The sequence below is a fragment of the Ruditapes philippinarum genome, unplaced genomic scaffold (genome assembly GCF_026571515.1).
Source record: "Ruditapes philippinarum isolate M1 unplaced genomic scaffold, ASM2657151v2 ctg336_1_1_1_1, whole genome shotgun sequence".
Lineage (NCBI taxonomy): Eukaryota > Metazoa > Mollusca > Bivalvia > Venerida > Veneridae > Ruditapes > Ruditapes philippinarum.
The window spans coordinates 4560-17018 of NW_026859998.1; the positions used below are offsets into that span (position 1 = coordinate 4560).

The 12459-nt window shown below is 34.0% G+C and overlaps 1 protein-coding gene across 1 annotated transcript in view; it reads left to right on the forward strand.

Annotated features, from left to right (window-relative positions):
* Positions 1–3186: 3186 nt before the first annotated feature.
* LOC132758571 (phosphatidylinositol 3-kinase regulatory subunit alpha-like) overlaps positions 3187–12459 on the forward strand; it is a gene marked incomplete at its 5' end in the record, with an annotated part of 74757 nt that continues 65484 nt past the window's right edge. Inside the window, 1 exon segment of the mRNA XM_060750247.1 lies at positions 3187–3234. Coding sequence (XP_060606230.1) covers positions 3187–3234 — 48 coding nt within the window.

A 12459-nucleotide genomic window follows, 5' to 3' on the forward strand; every position in this document is an offset into this window, starting at 1 on the left:
AAAATCATCTTTCCTGTTTCCGTGCAATATGACCGAAATTGTGTTGGTGCGCTGTAAAGCCAAACAAAACAAACTTAGTGGTTGAAGTTAAATTTTGAATAATTGCACAGACCCTGGTATATGACTATGATAGCCTGATTTTTAGCTCGACTTTTCTATGAAAAGGGGAGCTATCCTACTCGCCCCGGCGTCGGCGTCGGCGTTGGCGTCACACCTTGGTTAAGTTTTTCGTACCACCCCACTTTATTTCAGAAGTATTACAAGTATGGCTTTGAAACTTACCATACTTGTTCACCATCATAACCTCCATCTACAGACAAGAGTACATAACTCTGTCAAGGTTTTTGACAGAATTATGGCCCTTTTTTGACTTAGAAAGTGTATTGAGCTTGGTTAAGTTTTTTGTACCACCTCACTTTATTTCAAAACCATTGGAGGTATTGCTTTGAAACTGACCATACTTGTTTACCATCACGACCTTCATCAACAGACAAGAGGACATAACTCTGTCAAGGTTTTTGACAGAATTATGCCCCTTTTTGACTTAGAAAATACATTGAATATGGGTAAAATCCACTTATTGCCTTAACCCTTTGAGATATTGCTTTGAAACTTTTAATGCTATTTCACATCATTACCCCCATCTGTACGCAAGAGAAGGTAACTCTGTCAAGGATTTTGTTTTAAAAATTAAGGCCTTTTATCGACTTAGAATCTTGGTTAAGTTTTTAGTACCAGTCCACTTTTTGACTGAACTGTTTGAGATATTAATTTGAAAGTTGGAATACTTGTTTACAATCATGATTCCCAAACATGTCCAGGAGAAGGTAATTCTGTCAAAGATTTTATTTGAATTATGGCCCTTAACTGTCAATGTTTTGTATTATAGGCAAGCACTAAAAAACTTAAAAAATCTAAAAAAATTCATTCCTATCCACTTGTTCACTTTACCATAAATTATGTCATATAAACATTGCTGTAATATTCAAGGGTATCAAACAACTAGTTATTTTTCTCTTTTTGTACTTGAAATTAAAATCAGTAGTATATGCATATTTCACATTTTATCTCGCCTATTACTGCAAAAACTTTTTTTATTGGCAAGCAATAAAAAAGTCGAGCGCGCTGTCTTACGGACAGCTCTTGTATGGATATATAGCATTATATGACAAAATGTTGCAGATTATATAAAGTGTTAAAATGGCCATTTGCAGTAATTTTAGGATACACAGCCCCATTCCCCTCCTTTTAAAGTATATATTTTCCCTACATTTCTGAAAAAAATCCCCTCCAATCCATCCATTGATTGATGTTAAAATGCTTGGCAAAAATGTTTTGAAAATGATGAGGATATCACAGTCTAGTAGATCTCCATTTCAAAGGTCAAAGCCACATTGTATGTCCAAAGTCATCAACAGGTAGTGTCTTAAACATAATTCATGTTATGGCACATTGAGCTGATGGTGTCACTCAGTCATAAGCAATTAAGGTTTTTAGCCCAAAGGTCAAGGACACATTTTAACTTGAAAGTAAATTTTCCATAAAAGTGGATTGATGTTCTTGTCCAGTCAACATTGATGGAATTATAGTCACTTTGTGCATATCTTTAGCTGTTCCACTGTTTATAGCAGAGACATAGGTCAAACTTAGACTTCAAGCATAATATTTCTTAAAAGTGCTAATTATGAATTAGGATGACATTTATTCAAGAGGCATTTCAGCAGCTCTTGTAAAAATTCCTGTAACTTTACCTATTTAACATTTAATTATGTTATTGGTGTACATTTGTATCACATTTCGTATAATGTATATTATTTCTATAATTTTTTTTATCACATTTTGATGTTACATGTGCCTTTATAGGTCATTGGGACATGTCTAAAAGTAGGTTAAAATGACATGTTTATTTCTAAAAATAAGATTATTATTTCATTTATTATGTCAGAGACAAAATCGTTACTCATCTTTAAAAGCTCATTATATAATCCTATGGAAAAAAAATGTCTACCTGTACGATAATTTGAATTGACATATCGGAACTGACGTCCATAAAAGATGACTGATACAATTTTAATGAATATGTAACACGCTTCTGTTTTTTTTAAATAGTACAACTGCATAGACATGTCGACGTTAAGAAGACAGATAGCTAAAAACTTAATTAATGTCGTGCTATATATAGAACATTTCTTGATCGACTTGCACGCTTTTCAGTTTATGTAGGTCAGCGATGATGTATTATTTTAACGTTGCAGTCGTTTACCAAAATGTTAATCATAGTGAAGCATCTCAGATGTACTGTCTGCAACATAAATGCCGTAATTAATTATTGCTAGAAATTAAGTTTTATACTGTAAAATACATGTCATTTTTACATTAATATAAAGAGGTATGATTTATTATTTTTGACACTTGAGCGTTGCATGTGTATTTAGGCTATAGTTACAGGGTTACTTCAGTTTACCAGCCATTTAAATTTTATTTTAAGCTTTTCGGGTTCAAGACAATCTAGGTATTAGTATGATAAGAATCAGGTTTCCTCTTTGTCAACAGACCTGTCTTCTGCTTCTTAAGTGCTAGTCAGATATACTTCAAACTTGCCATGAAGTATTATCCTATTGTATGCTCAAATAATGGACCATTTCATATGGCTTAAAATAGAAAGATGGCAATTAACAATCATTCTCATGAGTCGATGGAATGTATGATTATCATGCCACACTGGGATAATGTCTTTAATTAAATGGTCAATCTTTCAATCTGGACAAAACAATTTCGAATGGATTTTTTTTCCCCTACTTTTAGGGTCAGTTTTACAATAATTAATGACTGAAGACCATGATCATATATGGCATGGATGTGCTGGCTGATCTTGGTCAGCTCTGGTTGCATGTGTATATTTAATAGCCTTCTTTTGGCTATTATTATGTAACCTACATCACACAAAATATGAACTTGTCCATCTATCAAGCTTGACAAAACCAAATAATTATATCTTGATCAGTGGTAACAATGATCAGGCAGCACAGAATTACACCATATTATTTTGCTCCGGTAGAAGGTCTGTTGCTGCCAGAAGGCTAAGGACAACCAAAGGACTTGTCAACTAAACAATTACAATATAACTTGGTTAATGTTATATACATTTAGAAATGTCTAATGGATTGCTTTCCTTTCTATTTTCAGGTAATGACTATATATGGGGAACAGGCAAAGTTGGGAAAAAATGTGAAGGTAGGTGAAACAAGTATTTTAGATAAAGGTATCTTGTAATGCAGTGATCTATGTATATAATTATTATGGGAAGATTAAGCTGACCTATAGCTTTTCTTACCATGCTATCGCCATAGCATAAGTAATGATGGTCTTAAGTGATAATAAGAAGAAGGGATTGTGCTTCAAGACCTTGCCAGTTTTAACCTCAGTAAGCCATAAGTGATGGACTTGTGTTCAAAGGTCAAAGTACTTATACAAATTAGACTGGTTGCATCTTGCAGGCACTACTATACATGTACCTCAAAAGGTAAAATTTTACTTTTACGGACAATTGCAGTTTCAAAGCCTACATGAAAACTTTTCCTCTAACCCAAATAGAAAATATCTTATTTCATTTTCTTTTATTTATGACAACAGCTGTAAGGGAGCAAAAACAAATAATAATTAGTTTTCTGTTGTCTGGGTTTTGTTTTTGTATTGCAGATGTTTTGAAATGTTTGTACTAGGCAAATATTAAGTCTGTATAAATTATGATACAGAACTTCATGGAATTTATCTAAATGAGAAACTTACACAAAATTCTCCTTGGTCATTACCAAACAGTCAGGGCCAGCAAAATCTGATTTTGACTTACTTGTCAATTTTTATGTGAAGCATTTTTTAACTTGTCCCTATGATATTGACATAGTTATTTCTTGAATATTTTCACTTGTCCGTACAGGTTGTGGGACAACCTGGGCAATACAGACAATTGATTTTGCCGCCCCTTGTTACAGGTGTATGATATTTTATTTACCTAATATATGCATCAGGTTGATAAACGCATTTAAATGCACATGCTACAAGATACATAATTAAACATAATTAAAAATAAAATTTGGGGTTTTTTGTTGTTTTTTTGTGACTTTGATTAAATTTTGCAAGCATCTAACAGACACTGGCAGAAAGAAATTGTCTTGGTTTATTTTGCTTTAGTTTTGTGTTTTGTTTGACATAGTTTTTCATGAGGAATTAGATGATTTGCATCTGGCATAACTCTCTTAACCTTTATTATGGAAATGTTAAAAATTGTGACCCCCAGGTATTACTTGATGCAAATTTCACCACCATGAGACATAGTACAATGTATTGTTTGCATGGACCAAAGGTCAGGGTTAGACTTTAGGGAAATACGGGTACTAGTCACCAAGATGAAGGTCACTATTAAAGAGGTCAAAGGTCAGGTAAAAAATATGAAAATTTGTGTATGATCAATTTGTAGTCTATATCACAAATGTTCACATGAATAATAGTGTCAGAGTATTGCCAGTATAATTCAAGTTATGTGTATAAAGGTCAAGGTCAACGGAGATAATTTAATGTCCAGATTTTGTACTTAAAATGCATCAAGGTCATAGTATTACTTGGCACAAATGTTCACCATCATGAAATTGGGTTTACACAAAGCAACCAGCTCTCTTGGTCAAAGGTCAAGGTCACACTTAGAGGTCAGAGGAAAACACAAGCCCCTGTGCATGCTTACATGGTGATCTTGGGTTTCCAGACGTTTGTCTTGATAACCAGGAAAAGAGAAGACTGCATGATTTGGAAACTAGTAAAGACTTAAGTCTTGCCATTTGATGATCACAAGCCCAGAAACTTAAAATAGTAATAAAATAATAAATAATAAGCATTGTTCAAACACCTTTTTTCAGTGCCAAAATAGTTCTGACAATGCACTGTAGATTGATATTGCTTTAAGTTTGCTTTGTTTGAAGAACTAGGTCACGGTATGTTCAGGAAAAGTACAAATTTGCTTATCTTAATTACTTTCTATTAATGATTAATGGAAGCAAAACTTCTCTCCTTTGACTACATAAGCATTAATGTGAAAAGTCAATAATTACAAAATCCTTAAACCATAGAAAATTACAAGCTGTCAATTAAGCTTTGAAAGAATAAGTTTTGAGGGGGAAAGTAAGAAGACATAAATATGTACTTTTAACTTTATTAAACAAGGTACAGAGGAAGAGAAAGACAAGAGAAACAGAGATACTGCAAAATCATTATTTGTCGGGCACAAGTTTTCATGGTTTTCAGGAATAGGTCAGTTCACAAATGTATGATCCAAGAAATTTCATTGCGTCTGCTGCAAGAGTATTTTGCATCACATATACTGTTTATTGGCGACGCCGGTGAGCGGCGTCGTCTATTATGGAACGCTTTTTATTTTTGCCTATGGAAGGAGCTGTTATTATTAGCAGTTAATTTCATGTTGTGTTAATTAGTTTTATTTTGATTCGTAAAAATCAAGTAAACAAATGTGTTATTATATTTGTATTTAATAACTTTTTATAAAAAGCATGTGCATTGTGATATTATTTTCACGAAATTTCAGGTTAAGTTTAACAGCTTGTCCCTTAGTTTTAATGACAATACTAAAACCCGGATTTCGAATATCGTTGTGGTCTAGATTGAGGCCGTATCAGTTCATTCATTCATTTATACATTTTCAAAATTTTCCTACAAGAAGAAAGTTCACCTGCAATTGAGTATAAGGATAGGTAATGGAACTGTTGTAAACGATTATCCTATTGATTTTATCCTTATTACATTTATCTGTTGCGCAGAATGGTTGTTTTTACAAAGTGTACCAGTATCCCGGATGTTGAAAGCTATCCGATTTTCTGCAATTACTGCTGACACATGGCCATCTATTTTTTTATGAATACATTACCATTAATTTGCATGGCTTGATAAAACTGAACCTGCAGCATTTCATAATTTTGCTGTTTAGGGTGTTCTTTTGGGTTTCAGGTTTTCTTTATTTTTAAGGGGAAGTAACTCATGTTTACTAAATTATTTGTTCTTTTCTGTCTATCTTAGGTATTACTTATAATACTATTTTTGTTGTATATAATTCACCAGTTGTAAGGTCATCAAAAGCATGTTAATGTTAATGTTAGGATTTCATATTTATTTAATATAAACTGGGAATTATTAATGTTATGTGCATACATGTATATCTTAGACAGTAGTATATTGATATGTTGAGACTTATAATTTTTCTGCATTTAAAGAGATACAGTTATGTCATTATTATTAAAGGGATGAGACTTTCATTTAAAGTTATAAATGATAAAACATGTATTGATTGAAAATGTCCTTAAACTTGGATCAAGCAATATAATTAATAAAGTCTCAAAAAATCATATTCTGAATAGTTATTCTATTTTTTTTCTAACATGTGCATAGTTTGAAAAGGACAGCTTCTGTCTTATCTATTTGTAATGAAGAGACACCGGTCTCAACCTCCAGGTCTCCTGAGTCCTTCGTAAAATTTCTTATGTTGGTCACAGGTTTGAGTTCTGGTCAAGCTCAAAGTTTTTCTCATCCTGTGACTGCATATAAGCATGAGTTCAATTTCCTATGCTCTGTAACATAAGAAATTCACGAACACAAATCGATATAGTGGGGAAATATGTTGTGGTTTAGAACTGTTTCATTATTAAAGAGAAAATGTGTAGCAGGCCGGATAGCTCAGTTGGTCTTCTGAAAGTCATGGGTTCGAGTCATGGTCAGGCAGTTTCAGTCAGGGTTTAGAAGTGGTTTTTCAATTGACACATGTTTGATTCATTTAACAGATTGCATTATTTGAAATGGACAAAGGCAGTATTGCATGATACTTTTAGATCTACAAAGGGCATTTGATACAGTTGAACACACTATCCTGCACATGAAGAAGTTGTTTTTCTTCTTCTTCATGAAACTTCAAGCATCTGCCATATATAATGACATTCTTACATGGTTTAAGTCTTATCTCTGATAGTAGCTGGTTGATGTGGCTGGTACTCATTCTACTACTGCTCTGGGAGTACCTATGCTGTCCCCCTGATGTTCATTTTAGGTCCTCTTTTATGTCTAATATATGTCAATTACATGTCTTCAACCCTAAGCAATAAGCTTTTATTATAATGCACAGGCACGAGTATCAGACCTTGGAAAAAAAAATATGGCCAGATTGATAAAAAAACCTGTGTTCATCTTAAAAGTGTCAACAACCAAAATAAAATGTAAATAATGACCCCCTTTAAAAATATACTTCAAGTTGATAGTATATTTTAAAGGGGATCATTATTTACATTTTTTGTTTTGGTTTTTATAAAACACAGTTTTTTTATCAATTGGTCATATTTTTTCTTCCCAGGTCCGATACTCGTGCCAGTGATTATATGCTGATGACTCAGGAATCCTTGTGTCTCATAAATAAATCTGAAGAAATTCTTTCTTATAGCATAAGTCTTATAAGATTGCTTAATTGACTATAAATTGTCTTTGCATCTTGGCAAGACAGAGTCTATTCTTCTTTGGTTTAAGTTTCAACTTAAACTGGCCCTAGCCTCCAGGTCACATGTAATGGTACTGCTATAAAGTACACATCTTTTGTTAAGTATTTAGGTGCAAATCTGGATCAAATTCTTTTGGCGTCGCCCTTTGATGCTTTGCATCAATGATTTTCTTGTTTTACCTTTTGGAAAATTAACAAAACCCTGTGACAAAACCATGAAATTTCATCTCCATGAAATTAAGTGAATTTACAGAACCTTTGCAACAATTAGTTATCATTTTTTTTTATTAAAATGATACAAAAAAGGAGACAGTGGTCATTATTATGTGATCATTGAAAGTTATTTTGGTCATATGAAATTATACACAGAATAAAATGTTTCATTGGAAATATTGAAAACACTATTTATAAGTAAGATAATTGGATTTTCAGAAAGGTGTGGTAGACATAATTATATAACATATCAGAAAAAAAACCCAACTATTTAGGCAACAATTTTCAATACAAAGCTAAATACAGGTATTTAGAGGTAATAGAGGATGGTCACTAAGGGCAGGTAGTGTAGTTACCAAGGCGATCTTGTTTTTTCTGAGGCCCACATGGAAACTGAATGTGTAAGCCTCTTTAAATAAAGTTGTTATATCCTTACTTACTTACTTACTTACTTTTATATGTAACAAATGGTTGACTTTTTTAACATGATGCCCAATAATAGTAACACTCATACTCATTGAATGTATGTAGTCTGTGTTTAAGAAGGGTCCATCAAACTGTTAAGGTACAAAATGCAGCGTTCCCTGTCCAGTACAGACCCCAGTTATGACACAACTTGTGTCCTTAAAGGATGCAATTTCCATGCAATTCCACAGAGTATTAGCCAAATACAGTTGACTCTCAATAAGTCAAAATCGCTTTACTCAAAATTCCGCGTAAGTCGAAGAATTTCTAAAGTCCCGTCAAATTTCCTTCTTTATCTTTGTATTTTAACTCCGCTTAGGTCAAATTTTGACTTACCGAGACTCCTGTTTAGTCGAAAAGAAAATTTGGTCCCGTCGATTAAAGTCCAACATATTTTCATCTCAATTAGTCGAAGTGTGAAATCAGCCGACTGATCAAAGGTCGGCAACATCATGGTGTGATGTTGTCACTCGTGATTTACACGTTTCATAGTAATTATTTTTTAATTGCCGGTCATCATATGTATTATTAACACGTCGTATAAGTGGCTTTAATCCGTTTCAGCACTTAATTGGTTTTAACAGTTAGATAACTAAATTAAAATTTGATTACATTTCTTTAAGAAAGTTGACTCGTGCCAGTCTGACGGGTGTTAGTCAAATAACAGCCTATGTATTGATGTGTGTTACCAACGTAAATGACATTTGTATAATTAATGTTCCGTCATTTTGCATACATTTATTTGTACTCCTTGTTCACAATAGTTGCTACTTTCGTTTTCGTCCGATGATCAATTAAATCAAATATAATTGTGTGTATATGTTTCACTATTAATATACATGTATTAAATTTTGAATGATATATTTTTTTTCATTTATAATTATGCCCCCATTTCGAAGAAAAGGGGGTATATTGCTTTGCACTTGTCGGTCCGTCGGTCCGTAGACCAAATGGTTTCCGAGTGATAACTAAAGATCCCTTAGGCCTAGGAACTTCAAACTTGGTATGGTGATTGGTCATGACCAGTAGATGACCCCTATTGATTTTGGGGTCAAGGGGTCAAAGGTCAAGGTCACATTGACCTTGTAAGCAAAAACGGTTTCCGATCAATAACTAAAGAACCTTAAGGCCTAGGAACTTCAAACTTGGTATGGTGATTGGTCATGATCAGTAGATGACCCCTATTGATTTTGGGGTCAAGGGGTCAAAGTTCAAGGTCACATTGACCTTGTAAGTCAAAACGGTTTCCGATCAATAACTAAAGAACCTTAAGGCCTAGGAACTTCAAACTTGGTATGGTGATTGGTCATGACCAGTAGATGACCCCTATTGATTTTGGGGTCAAGGGGTCAAAGGTCAAGGTCACATTGACCTTGTAAGCAAAAACGGTTTCCGATCAATAACTAAAGAACCTTAAGGCTTAGGAACTTCAAACTTGGTATGGTGATTGGTCATGATCAGTAGATGACCCCTATTGATTTTGGGGTCAAGGGGTCAAAGGTCAAGGTCACATTGACCTTGTAAGCAAAAACGGTTTCCGATCAATAACTAAAGAACCTTAAGGCCTAGGAACTTCAAACTTGGTATGGTGATTGGTCATGATCAGTAGATGACCCCTATTGATTTTGGGGTGAAGGGGTCAAAGGTCAAGGTCACATTGACCTTGTAAGCAAAAACGGTTTCCGATCAATAACTAAAGAACCTTAAGGCCTAGGAACTTCAAACTTGGTATGGTGATTGGTCATGACCAGTAGATGACCCCTATTGATTTTGGGGTCAAGGGGTCAAAGGTCAAGGTCACATTGACCTTGTAGGTAAAAACAGTTTCCGATCAATAACTAAAGAACCCTTAGACCTAGGAACTTCAAACTTGGTATGGTGATTGGTCATGACCAGCAGATGACCTATTGATTTTGGGGTCAAGGGGTCAAAGGTCAAGGTCGCATTGACCTTGTAGGTAAAAACGGTTTCCGATCAATTAACTAAAAACGCTTAGGCCTAGGAACTTCAAACTTTGTATGATGATTGGTAGTGACCAGCAGATGACCCCTATTGAGTTTTGGGTCAAGGGGTCAAAGGTTAAGGTCATGACTAGTAGATACTTGATAACCCTTATTAATTGTTTGATCACTGGATCAGAAGTCATGCATAATAACCTTTTACATGACTAATTGGCTGCTGATAGGGGGCATACATGTTTTACAAACATATCTTGTTTGTAGTTGTAAGTGATTTACCGTCATTTCAACGGTTAAATATTGCAGCATTGCCGCTAACAACAATAACAAACCTACTTCTTTGCACATTTAATCAGGCACATGTATATACATGTACGAATGTCAACGTAATGGCGGCAGTTCCACGTTACTCGAATTCCGTTTCTCTCGAAGTAAAATGCCCAGTCCCTTGGATTTCGAGTTACCGAGAGTCAACTGTATATGAATTTTGAGCCAAAAAAATGTCACTCACATGAGACCCTAAATGTAAAGTAACCTGAGACAATAATGAAAGGATATAGCCCTTCAAAAGGCTGATAGTGTCCTTACAAGCTGTCTATCTGTGCTACGGGCTCACACACCCTAGCACACCATCCTCATTGTCTCTGTGTACATCATAGGGACACTCCCCTTGGCATAAGTCAGGACACAGGTAGCTGGTCAGCAGTTTATGTTCTGGTCTTGTTTTTTTTAACATCCAATGTTTTTCAAATCTTCTGCTGATGCCCTGTGCCTTCTCAACAACATGTACATTAGGAAGTGAGATGTCATTAAAGTGTACTTTGATGCCATTTTAGTAAAAAGAATTTTGAAAAATTTGCATTTCATTGAAAATGCTAAACAAACCTAATCATTAATTTTTTTATGTTTCATTAAAATTGCTGGTACTGGTATACATTTGTTATATTTGTTTTATTGTACACAAAAAAACAAACAGAATATAAGCTTATTGTTGCAGTTTCCTCCCCTGATCAGCATGACATAGTCACTGTGCAGGGAAGGGTTTGAATAAAAGATCAAGATGCCTTTTTTAAGACTGAGTGAAATCTAAAATCATAAATAATAAATTATATGTTGCCAATATTTGCAAAATCACATTCCATCTAACATTTCTTGAATACTTGATTGATACATTTATTGTGCCATTTGTTAGCAGGTAACATTTATATTGGACTGATTTTTGCTAGTGTACAATAAACTTGTCGGGCTTTCATATACATGTAGTTTAGTCTATATACTATTGAATTAAGAAATAAATTTCATGCTAAGTCTTATCTTTTCTTTTAATGTAAATACTTCAAATTGACAGTTGTGATGAAAATCTGCTAATTTGTTCTAACAAGCAGTAAATCAAGCAGCAGAAAATATGTTTTACGGTTTTGTTCCATATAAATCTAAGAAGAGAAAATAAGTTCTATTTTTGGAAAATGTTATGCCTGAAATAGAACGAGAAAGCTATTTTCTTTTCTATCATGATTTTATATGAACTTGTTGGAACTTTAATATTGAAAATATAAGACTTTCATATGTTTTAAGTTATAAAAGAAGAATGATTATCAATTATTCAGTATAACTAATGCCTAAAGGCGACTAAATTTGGAACTTCCGTTATTATTTTCAATATTAGGAAGCTGAAATATGTCATAATCAGCACTGGTATTAGGAGAATTTATGGAACAAATGTTACTTATAGGTATTTCTTAAAACTGTATCAAAAATAGATTGCCCGAAAGCTGAAACCAAAGAAAATGTCAACACTATTAGTAGTATGTGAAGTAACACGTAAACAATGTGGCATGATACTGGTAACCAATGTTACTGAAAACCAATGAAGTAAAAGACAATGAATATTTACAGAACAGAGCAAATTTCACAAACATGTTTACAGAAAAAGACTTAGAACACGTACAATATGCATGATGAAATTGCTAGCAGACCAAATGCAAATAAACATGCCAATGAATTTACACATACAAATGAGCAGCGTCACGACAAAACCAACATAATGGGTTTGCGACAAGCACGGATCCAGACCAGCCTGTGCATCTGCGCAGTCTGATCAGGATCCAATGCTGTGCGCTATCAGTTTCTTTACTTGTTATAGAGTTAGTAAGCGAACAGCATGGATCCTGATCAGACTGCACGGATGCATGCTGGTCGCAAACCCATTATGTTGGTTTGTCATGACAAGGCTCAAATACAGATTATTGAATATTAATACAGACATGGATTTTGTGACTA